The sequence below is a fragment of the Gymnoscopelus braueri genome, assembly GCF_963280865.1.
Source record: "Gymnoscopelus braueri genome assembly, chromosome: 1".
In the NCBI taxonomy this organism is placed as follows: domain Eukaryota; kingdom Metazoa; phylum Chordata; class Actinopteri; order Myctophiformes; family Myctophidae; genus Gymnoscopelus; species Gymnoscopelus braueri.
The window spans coordinates 26,213,066-26,225,262 of NC_137603.1; the positions used below are offsets into that span (position 1 = coordinate 26,213,066).

Genomic DNA, 12,197 nt, shown 5'->3' on the forward strand with positions numbered 1-12,197 from the left:
CCATACTCCTTCTGGAACACCACTGACATTCCGTTGGGATAACACCATTAACATAGCTCATTAGTAAGCATAGCATACCAGATCTGTTTTCCACATTGTGTGGGACATACAAATCATTTATGAGTTTGATTGAAGAGATTGAGCCCATTATTTTTATCTACTTTTTCCAAACATGATCGATAATAATACACAACCATCAACTGAGCAAGCAAGGTTTAGATTATGCACATGTTGCGCTGGTTCTGGAAATATAGCATGTAAAGGATTTCTCAGCCAGCATGATATAGTTCAGTTAAGTGTAATCCTATGAAGAGGCTACTTGAATCGTTACCTCCCCCCTCCTACGTCTATCTAGGTAGTGGGCCGTCTATCACCAGCATCCCTCAGCTGATGCACCCATAGAGCAACACAAAGCCTAGAATTAAGGGCAATATCTTAGCAAAGGGAAACGTAATTATCACTGTGGAATGACACAGAGTGGGTGAAACACTGTATATGCCTTATTCAGCAATCGTGGCTAATTAGCAGTGGAAGAACATGCAATCTGTTCTGTGTGAATATTGCAGGCATGGAGATGAGCCATGTGTAATTATGTGGGTTGTTGAATGGCATATCTGAGGAGTTCACCATGGTGACACTTAATACTCATTCTGGGAGGTTCTGCTCTAGCCTGCACCATGAAGCTCTAAGGTCTGAGAAAAACAGTGGCAATATGACACATGTGAGGGAATGATGCTATTAAAAGTTGTTAAAAAAAAGTTTTAAGTTTTCTCCATTTGCTTCCGCCATAGTGATTGCTAATCTCCCTGGAGTTAATACATAAAATTGTATTTACAGTTATAAATCACAAGGCAGGCCCGGATGGCTGGCGTATGCATGCTTTGCTGCATGTCTCTCCCCATCTCTCTCCCCCTGTTCTTCTTTTTCTCTTTATATATCTTAAAAAATATATAAAAGAAAGAAAAATAAATTAAACAAAAGAAAGGGAAGGTGCTATGAAGTTTCATATCCCTTTTAACCACTTCAACTCTACACTTCTTTGTCCAGGTCCCCCAGGGCTCTATACTTGGCCCCCTTCTTTTTTCACTCTACGCCAAATGTCTTCACTGAAAGTATAGCTTCTTTCCTTATCTGTCCTTCTTAGTTGTCTCCTGGTTCTGAGGACGATGGCCCAGAGGTAGAGAAGCTGGGACGTGTCCAGTTCAGTGTGGGGTACAACTTCCAGGATTCCACCCTCACTGTCAAGGTTCTCAAGGGCCAAGATTTGCCTGCTAAAGACTTCTCTGGCACATCTGACCCCTTTGTCAAACTCTACCTTCTGCCTGACAAGAAGCACAAATTGGAGACCAAAGTCAAGAGAAAGAATCTCAATCCCCACTGGAATGAGACCTTCCTGTTTGAAGGTTTGATATCTTACTCACTACAATATGCCTGATATACTCATTCTGATGTTTGATATTTTTTATTTTGGAATATACAGTATGAATACCTGTACAGGTCAATTTTTACAGTCTCTGAGTAAAATTAACATAGGATTTTACTGTGTACATATAACACAGTGGGATTGGACCTTCCCTTTGTAATGTGTTGATGTTCTCGGTTGTATAATCTTTAGGTTTTGGTTAAAATGTGGGTGAATTTGACTGTAATCACTGGCAAGCAATTATACACTCAAGGCTGTGATGCTGTATATTGTGATTATACCACAGTTACGGATGTGTAAGGCACTCCGCTTCACATTGTGCCCACAACAACACCGGTGGGCAGACACACAGAGCTGTAAGCTGTTCTGTCATCATGGCATGCATTAATACTGGGGTTCCCAAACTGCCAAGGAATCCCAAACTTCCATAACCTATGGCTGTGGACCCGATTGCAAAATGCCGTATTATGAGCTTGTAGATCTGATAATTGTTTTAATGTTTGGAAAATGTTTGAAAGTCTGTTGACATAATAATGACATGCGTGTGTGTGTGTGTGTGTGTGTGTGTGTGTGTGTGTGTGTGTGTGTGTGTGTGTGTGTGTGTGTGTGTGTGTGTGTGTGTGTGTGTGTGTGTGTGTGTGTGTGTGTGTGTGTGTGTGTGTGTGTGTGCGTGCGTGCGTGCGTGCGTGCGTGCGTGCGTGCAATATGTGCATTAATAGATGACCATGTTGAAGTTATATAGCACAGTTGTTATACAATAGTGGGTCGTCTATCTCTCCCAAAGGGTTCCCATATGAGAAGGTGGTCCAGCGGACCCTGTACCTGCAGGTTCTGGACTACGACCGCTTCAGCAGGAACGATCCCATAGGAGAGGTGTCCATCCCCCTCAACAAACTGGACCTGGCCAACATGCAGACCTTCTGGAAGGAGCTCAAACCATGCACTGATGGCAGCGTGAGTAAAGAAGAGGGGGAGGGATGGAAGTGGATGAGAAGAAAGGCAGAGAGAGAGAGAGAGAGAGGGGGTGGACAGAGAAGATAGGACAGAATGTGACTGGTGATGTCATTGCTGGCTGCTGTGGCTTTCCCAGGGGAGATGTGGGGACGTGATGGAGATAGAAACTGGAGCTGGTTGGACTGTAGATGGAGAGAGCACAGCCAGGATGAGAAGGAATTATTCAATAAACACCAGCAAGTAGGAAGAAACATTTGAGAAGTGCAAGTGACTAATGCTCCGTTGTGTGTATTTGATTCAGGGGAGTCGAGGCGATCTTCTGGTGTCTCTGTGCTACAACCCTACAGCCAACACCATCGCTGTGACCATTATCAAAGCCCGCAATCTGAAAGCCATGGATATCGGAGGCACCTCTGGTATAGCAGTTCCTTCAACTTCAAACATACATGTATTGATTCCTCTAGTCTGCACATTCATCTTCTCATATGATACGTAAAAGTTAGGAAATTATAATATTTTACAGAATATATTCATTTTCGTAGACAGGGAGTGGTATGAAAAATATAGTAGTTTCAGCCTACATTGTGTAATCGCCAGCAGTGTAAGGTACAAAAGCAAAAGGTATAATCATGCAAACAGTCCCGTTTCCCTCCCCTCAGACCCATATGTGAAGGTGTGGTTGATGCACAAGGACAAGAAAGTGGAGAAGAAAAAGACAGTGACGATGAAGCGCTGTCTGAACCCCGTGTTCAACGAGACCTTCCCCTTCGACGTGCCCGCCCACGTGCTGAGGGAGACCACCATTATTATCACCGTCATGGACAAGGACAAGCTCAGTCGCAATGATGTCATTGGGAAGGTACCTCCTTCTCTCCATCTCCACCTCCTTCTCCTTTTATGTCTGCTGCTCACTCACCATAGCAGACCACCACCAACTGATAACTTATCAAGTCTACACTGACCCCTGCTGGTAACACACAGACATACCGACGTCCTCCAGAGTCATGCACTTTGATTAGGCTATACTGTAGTATATGCATGCAGGCTACTTGTTTATTCATGCAATAACACAGTCGTTCTCTGTGAAAAAATGGCAAATTCAGCCCTCTCAATGAAACCCAAAACATGTCCCTAGATTCGTGCAAGTGCCCAATATGAATGTGAGGGTTAATGGGTTATCTAACTATAGGTTATGTGCCCTTTATGTATGTATAAGTAGACCATTTGTGCAGCAGTGCATGGCTCAGGATGTAGAGTGACCGGCTCGGAAGGTTTCCTGTTCGATCCCCGGCTCCTCCTGGCAGCATGTTGAGGTGTCCTTGAGCAAGCACTGAACTGAGCAAGCACTGAACACCTAAATGCTCGCAATGAGGTGTTTGAATGGGTGTGTGAATGGTTGAATTTAATGCACCTTGTAAAGCGCTTTAAAGAAAGGTGCTATTTCAGTCAGACAACTCTTGGATTGAATAAATACATTTATTGAGCATAAATATATTTAGCATAAATATTTATAGGCATATTTAGCGTCAAGGCTCTGTCTCATTTAATTCATTCCCTGTAAGCAGGAAATATTATAATAAATGATTTGCTAAACAGATACAGGGAATTAAATAGACCTCCAAAGGGAATCATACAGAAACAGAGCCCAGAGGTGGATGCTGGGGTGGTGGTGGGAGCAAACACTTCATTTAGAAGAGCACAAAGCAGCAGCAGAGCAGCAGCATATCAGAGCAGCAAGATGGCAGAGCAGCAGCAAAAAGGAATGAGCATTGATCGAGCAGTTTAAATAGCCCGCCCCCAATCAGATGGCCTTTGGACCATAGGGCAGGAGCCTGAATCCTGTTTCTGTAGCGCGAGGCGGCTCGATGTACAGTACAAGTCCCCCCAGCCATGATGATGTACAATTTAACCCCCCTGGACATGACGCTAGTATGTCCCTTGATGCTACGTGCCAAGCAGGCAGGCATTGGGTCCCATTTTTATAGTCTTTCGTACGACCCAGCCGGGAAATCAAACCCCAACATCCCAAATCTCAGGGCGGACACTCTAACCACAAGGCCCCTGAGCTGGTAGTACCAAGCACTGTCGTATCCCAGTGAATCCATTGTTCATTGGAAGCTATAGGCCATTCGTCCCTTAGTGAAGGACAGAGCACAGGATGTACTCATCATCTACAGACAAATAGCTGTTGGCTATACTACACCTACTCGGCCCACTTGGGGTCGGGGACCATGCAAGTCGGGACACAATGCAAGTAGGGAATGCATTCCACACCTGGTTATGCAACACTCGTTGTACCCGTTGTACCCGTCTGTTTGTCTGTGTCCCTTTTTTATGCTCATGTAAGGAGATTTCTGTATCTGTCTGTCCGTGTCCCTTGTATGCCCTTTATATGGAGTTCTGTGTGAGGCTACAGAGCGTTGTCAGAGTGTGACACCAGCTAGATTGATATAACTGCCAGCGCGCCAAAATAGTCTCCATATATGGGCATGTCACGGTTGTGACATGGTGATTTTCAGGCCGTGAAGCAGCCAAAAGGCCTCCAAGCTATTATTCTACGTTCATACAAAATTCAATTATTGGCTTAAAGCAGTAGTTCACCCAAAAATGACTTATTTTCTATCAATTACACACCCCATTAAGCATTGAATTCGTGGAGATGTTTTAGTTTTTGTCGCATTCCTGAGCTAATAATTTGATGACCGGGTCATCGGTCAATAGGAGACTTATTGGCTTAGGAATGCGACAAAAACAATAAAATCTCCATGAATTCAAGGCTTCATGGAGTGTGTAATTGATAGAGAATACGTAATTTTTGGGGTGAACTACTCATTTAAGGACACTAAAACCACCTCCGGGTATGTACTGCATCCTTGTAGAAGACCAGCAGCAGCTTGTGTTAAAGCTCACTTTCTCAATCTACATTATGTATCAACTTGACAAGAGAGCTCTGTTTATTTGTCATGGTTTTTCTCTCACCAGAATATTCCAAGTGACACATATACTGTACATATTCCTTTCCAACTATTGCTCCTTCCCTGCTCTAGATATGGTTAATTTTCACGTTAGGTTAAATGACGGGTTAAATGGTGATAGCAGGACACAACGTCAGACTTCCAGTGAGTTTATTTTACCTACTACTTTGACACGCTTTTCTAGAAGTGTAATCATCTCTGTAACATCGATCATGGTTACATCTCTTTCTCTCATCCTCTCTCTGTCTCGTTCCATCTCTCTGCCAGATCTATCTGTCATGGAAGAGCGGCCCTGCGGAGGTGAAACACTGGAAAGACATGATGGGTCGTCCTCGCGCTGCCGTCGCCCAGTGGCATTCTCTCAAGGCCTGAGAGACCCAGCAACAACTGCCTAGAATACAGTACGTCCCCTCTAGACTCACGCATCAGTCCCTCAATCCCTGTCCTCAGCACATACTGTATTTACCCCAAACTACAGTCTGGGGCTGCAAACTGTCATTTCTACATTCTCAGGCATCTTTCTTGCCCCTTTGCCCTCAGTCCATGTACATTTTCTGTTACTGTGTTGAGTCCTAAATCTTGGACTTCTGCGACTTGCATTATCACACCTGAGCCTGACCACAGTTCCCCCTTCCTCACGTTATTGAACAAGACTGATTTGCTGGCGGCAGGACATTCATCCAAAACAACCATTTTATTGTGCCGCCCTCCACAGACAAAATTGTTTTTCTCACTATCGTCGGACACATTCTTTCCTTTCTTTTCTTTTCGCCTTTTCTTCTCCAGGTCCTGTAAGCTCTTACTGATCTGAGCAGCAGTGCTACAGTAACTGTCACCTCATGGATACAAACAACCAAACCAAACAGGATCAAATTGATGTCATAACCATCCATTGTTCTGAGGTGACAAGGGGTGAGGGGGACAGCCTTCAAATACATACGTATGACAGGTATTGACCTGAGTAAAGCCATTGACTCACAGGAAATGTCCATCTCCTCTCTGTCTCCATGTTGCCACTGCCAAACTACCCCGAATCTTGTTTCATGTTCTCCCCCCTGGCCATTGCTTTTCCTCTATTACCCACAATGCAATCTGAAAAATGAAGACAACCGTCACGGGCAATAGAAGAGTGATGGTCCGTATTGACTGTGGAATCGGACTTGAATTGGACTGTGTCACTCCTCCCACTCAGCTGTTTGATCACTCTCTCTCTTTCTATCTTTCTTTTTTCATTTCTCTGACACCGCTGTAATGATTCTCCCTTGGCTGGAACCCCTTGTTGTCTGTGCGTGCTGTGGGTACTGTGCTGTAAACCCAAATTAAGTTCTTTGACAAAAAAGGATAAAATGACAGAACAATGGCAAAAAAGACATTCCTATTTTCAGGGAAAGGAATCCCTTGAGGATAGTAAAGAGTAAAGTAATTAATGTTAATGTTTTTGTTTTTGTTTTTAAAAGAACTTAAAGAGAATCAACATGTTCTTCCAGAGACAGATAAAATAAGCAAAAAGCCAGCTTCCAAAAGTGTGTGTGTGTGTGTGTGTGTGTGTGTGTGTGTGTGTGTGTGTGTGTGTGTGTGTGTGTGTGTGTGTGTGTGTGTGTGTGTGTGTGTGTGTGTGTGTACATACGTACGTATGTGTGTGTTTGTTTGTGTGTGTGCGTGCGTGCGTGCAGTATAGAAATAGAAAGAGAGAAAGAGAGAGAAAGTGTACATGTACATGCATTATTGAAAGTTTGTGTGTTTGTGTGAAATGCCTCTTGTGTGAGTGTATTGGGCTTGCACTGCTAAAATAATGATGACCACATCATCTACCCTTGAAAATAGTAGTGAAAATAAGCTTTTATTAAAATTCTATGTATTGAAGAGAAAAATAATGCCTTGGGGAGGTCACCAGGTGAAATACTAATGATTAATATGACAAGAGAGCTCTGGTATTTTTTTTATGTTTTTATTTATAATTTCTTCATCATCATTATGTGCAATTAACCAGAAAGAAACATGTTTGAAACAGTCTGAATTAGTATTTGTTTTTTTTGTTTTGTTTTTATATGCAGGTCTATGAGTCAACAGGGAATTTGAACTTTGGGGTAGTTAAAACCACTTGAACCCTAGCATCCCTATTCTGGGGGTAACATTCAAACCCAAAAATAGCAAATCAATAAATTCACCAAATTGTCGTTCATGGATTTGAACTAAGTACAGTATAGGGTTTAAGTGGTTAACCAGACGTCATGACTGTGAATCTGTTCATTGATCCAGAGTGTGAACGTGACCTCCTCCAAGCCTCCAAGACATGTTAAGTGGCTGAATGACAGTAGCCTGGTAAACCCTTCCTCCGGAAATCTCATTTCTATTTGATTCCAGGAGATCAAATAGAAATGAGATTTCCGGAGGGAGGGTTTACCAGGCTAGAATGACAGTATACAAGAGTAATAATATCTTGGGGAAAAAATGACATTCCATTGTTTGTTTTTGTCTCTTGGATGTGTGTGTGTGTGTGTTTGTGTATGAGTGTCAATATCTGAATGTTAGTTTGTGTGCTTGTATGTATTTACTGTGAGTCCCTCTGTGTGTATATCTGCACTGAGTTCTATTTTGCCAGTTTTACGGAACAACATTGTTTACTGTTTTTATTCTGTATAAAATGATACAGATGTACAAAGAAATGTGATATAATTTATAATTTTTTTTGTCATTTAAGTAAAGGAAGCAGCAGTGATTTGGACTCATAAATAGAAGCTTTAGCTTCTGTTTGTTTGTTTTGGGAGGTGGCAAATCTATTATTAGAGGTGAGCACTGAGTGTGAATAGTTGGCAGAATGTTGCAAAGGAGCTTGACCTGCACAACCCTAGATAAAACATCTTGCCCTTAGGCTATTATACTGTTTATGTACAGTATATTGTTGCTGCCGGGTAAAAACCTTGAATCTCCATATTTTAACTTTTTATGTTTTTTTTTGCACAAAAGTAGTGAAAATAGCAGATCTACAAGCTCACAACGTGTCGCGATGCGGCGAGCGGTGAGCTTGTAGATCAGCTATTTTCACTATTTAACTTTTTCTTTAAATAAATGGTTTGGTTCATACAAGGTTTCCACCCGACAGCGACGGGTATATATATATTTCTTTCTTTACAGTATACTGTATATCTATATACTGTATAAACACATGACCTATACATATAAAATATTATAGCCTAATCTATTCGTATGACATGTAGAAGTAGGCTATGAATGACACTCAAACTACACAAAGTACTATCTAGATTAGATCAGACCCATGGACCACCAACCCACAGAGATCGTGACATTAAAAACGAGGCTCCTCCTCAACATCACGGCTGACGTTTCCTCAACGGCTCGTCGTGCTGCGTGCACATATGCTTTTTGGCACAAAAGTGCTCCGTGTGCGCCTTAAGCCTGCTTATAACACCATATGCTCGCTTGCTCTCTGAAGTGTTGGGGAGAAAAGGTGAGACAGAAGCTGATCATCACCTCTTCTGCATCACTGTTAGCTTGCGTCTCAGGTCTTAGCAGAGCATCCTGAAATAACTGGGAACACAGTCACGTCTTCTCCCCACTGTTCTCCTGTGTGCAGACATGGCATTCTGAACACAGACAAAACATTACATTCCAATGGGTCACTGAAAAGTCGCCGTGGCACTTCCAGTGACAAGACAACGCATAAGTCGTATATGACGCATGCGATGTATACGTACTTAAGCGTATACTATTGGTTGAATAATAATAGTCAGGGTTTGTCACTTTTTGCCTTTTGAAGAACTGAGCAAGAAACGTCCAAGACACTCTTCACTGATATTGTTTTTTTAATTTTACAATATTAAAAGTGTAAAAAGCAGTCTGGTTTTCTGATGAAGGGATTCTCTTGATAGAGGCGGATCTACATGCAAAGGATGATTCATTGACATAGTGATAGTGAATTGTACTGTATGTAAAAACTCACCAGTATTAGCTGGAGGTGTTGATATCTGTCTATCCTTGGTATCTCTCAGCCTAATTTCTCTTTGTCACACATCACTGGGGTGCACAATGTTAGATATTATTTTTTGAAATCTGTACAGTGTATATAGATGCATAAATGTGTATATAAAAGACACTTCTGAGATTAATATTTTAAAGTGTGTTTATCTTATTCCCCTTATATTTGTAAATGATCTGAAACAAATATGTATGTCTAGTAGGTGTGTTCTACATTAAGTACGCTCCTCGGATCTCCACCAGGCCTGAGTGCCTACCCAGGGCTATGTCAGTCATGGGGTGCAGCCACCATAGACATCAGTCCAGTGGTGTCCAAGATTAGCTGCTCACAGACGTACAGACACGCAAACAGACAGACAGACAGACAGACAGACAGACAGACAGATACACAGACAGGGGCGAAAACATAATACCCATCCCCAGTCATTCCAGCCTGGCGAAGATAACTATTGCGTGATACAGTGCATACCGGTAGGTCTATTAAGAGGATCAATCATCAAACTCATTTCACAAGGTTATAAGTGTTTAAGACGTGTACCAGATAGGCTTTGATGCCTGCCAGACAGCGTGTCCCGGGATCGATTCTCAAGCCCAGCGACGGATTTGCTGCATGTCACTCCCCGACTCTCTCCCCTGTTACCTAGTATCTCTCTCCACAGTCCTAATAGAAGAAAAGCCCCAAAACAAGTCTTAAAAAAAAGAAAATCAGAAGGAATGGTCGCAAACTTTCTGTGTTTGATTTTAATTGCTGATTATGAGCATTTTCAAATTTATGATTTTACTATGTACAGGGACCAGCTGATGTAATAACTACTTAATCAAAATTAATCCATATACTCTCCCTGTCTGTTGGCTCTGGTTTAAATAGCATTATGGGTTCATTAACAAGCATATTACATTTGGTACTTTTCTCCACTTATTCACACCCTATTCTCTTCGTCATGTATGCCGAATAGCGAAAATAGCCAATTTACAAGCTAAGCTCACAATGCATGGCAATGCAACGCAACACTTTGTGGTAATGTGACACGTTGTGAGCTTGTAGAAGATCAGCTATTTCTCACTACTTGTTATAAATTGTGGACACCAGGTTAAAAGTGATGAAATTAGCTATACTGCTGCAGAACAGAAACAAGAGAATACATATCTGCACTTGGGTAATGTGACACAACCATTTCAACCTTAAAACTGAAACTATTCTCTTACCAGGCAGTTAGTATTTTCCCTTTAGGCCACACTGCTCTGCTCAACTCAGCTCCGCTACAGAAACATGAGAGGAGAGATGGAGATGAGAGAGAAGTTGAAATTCCAGGGGGAGAAGATAGATCAGGATAACAGATGTAGAGATAGATAAAGTGGGTATGCATGGGCAACTGAAACAAACTTCAGAGATTGATCATATGAATCATGGTGCTCATGAGAGCCTGCATCCACAGGTACTGTGATTTATCTTACAGAGAAGCCTGATGAAATGCTTCTAATTGCCTTTCATGAAACTCATCAAAAGCTTGTGGCACAGATACAAACGGTAAGAGTAAATTATGAAAGTTATTTATTTGATGCATTGAATAGCCTTGTGCATATCATTCACACACTCTCATGGCCTATCTCATGCAAGATGGTGTTCCTAATAGTTTGCACACTCTGATATAGCCTATTGCCATAGGGATTCAGAGACAGAAAATAAATAAGGGGCATAATATACAGAGGACAGTATGCGTTTAATCTAAATTATTCATTTTATCTGAGACAGATGGCAACGGGGCAAAGGGCACACAGAGGGGAACCCAACTGACATCACTGTGCTATTTTCAGATTAACTGGAAATATAAGGCTGACAGCCTTTTTCTGGATATTTCAGAAAATTATGATTTAAATGACATCGACAACGTTTGTATTTGGCTCACATTGTTCACAGCAAATGTTTAACGTTCATCATTGGATCCTGGCCACATACCAATTCAATGGTCATATTCATCAGCCAGTCTCCTTCTGTTGAAATGCTGTGCACATCGTGAGGCTCGGGGGCACTTCTCTCAGAACATGGTTCGACAGAATTGGCAACACATAGTCAAGGTATTTTCCCTATTGTCACATGATGTTCTGATCTGAAATAGGACATTATTTATATGGCTTAGGGTAGGGCTGCACAATATGTCAAAAGATCGACGTCATCGCAATATCAACATGCACAATATACACATCGCAAAAGCAATATGCATATTGCATTTCAACAATCCAGGTATAAAGGATTTTTTTGTCTGGTTTAGAAAAAAATAGTTTAAGGGGAGCAGTGAAAAACTGCATTGCTAAGGTAGTGGTGCAATGTTTTCAGTAAAACCATGTTTTCAATTTCTTTTTTCAGTGTGCATTACAGTAGGCTATTTTTGTCTGGGTTCTATGTTAGCAGCCCACCAAAGGCAGAGAGACATTCAAACTGTATGCATATCGTCATCGCAATATTCAACTATGTTATTGTATATTACATTTTGTATATTGCGTTTTCCTAATATCATGCAGGTGCAAGAATATCTGAATTTAACCACTTAAGCCCCATATACTTTTACAATTCGAAATCAGACGATCTACAAGCTTACAATGCAGCACATGGAGATTCGTTTTTTTTAATATATATTTGGAAAAGTTTGGAATATATTTGGAACATTTTGCCTATAATGACATGCCCAAAATTGAGATGCCAGGGTTAAGCTGGACTGGTGGTATCTAGACACTGAGATGGGCAAACATGCAGTACTGTAGTTCCTGCACACTGCATATCCAATAGAGGTGCGTGGACTACACCCATACAATCATGGAAAACAAGGTTGTTTTTTTGTCCTTCACACTAC

At 41.7% G+C, this 12,197-nt stretch overlaps 1 protein-coding gene across 1 annotated transcript in view; it reads left to right on the top strand.

Moving 5' to 3' along the window:
- Positions 1–6,416, top strand: part of syt7b (synaptotagmin VIIb) — a 110,754-nt gene extending 104,338 nt beyond the window's left edge. The window contains exons 8-13 of the mRNA XM_080424720.1: positions 1,145–1,403; positions 2,208–2,377; positions 2,679–2,793; positions 3,037–3,236; positions 5,620–5,753; positions 6,139–6,416. Coding sequence (XP_080280846.1) covers positions 1,145–1,403; positions 2,208–2,377; positions 2,679–2,793; positions 3,037–3,236; positions 5,620–5,724 — 849 coding nt within the window. The 3' untranslated portion in view covers positions 5,725–5,753; positions 6,139–6,416. The remainder of the gene's footprint in view (positions 1–1,144; positions 1,404–2,207; positions 2,378–2,678; positions 2,794–3,036; positions 3,237–5,619; positions 5,754–6,138) is intronic.
- The last annotated feature ends 5,781 nt before the right edge of the window (positions 6,417–12,197 follow it).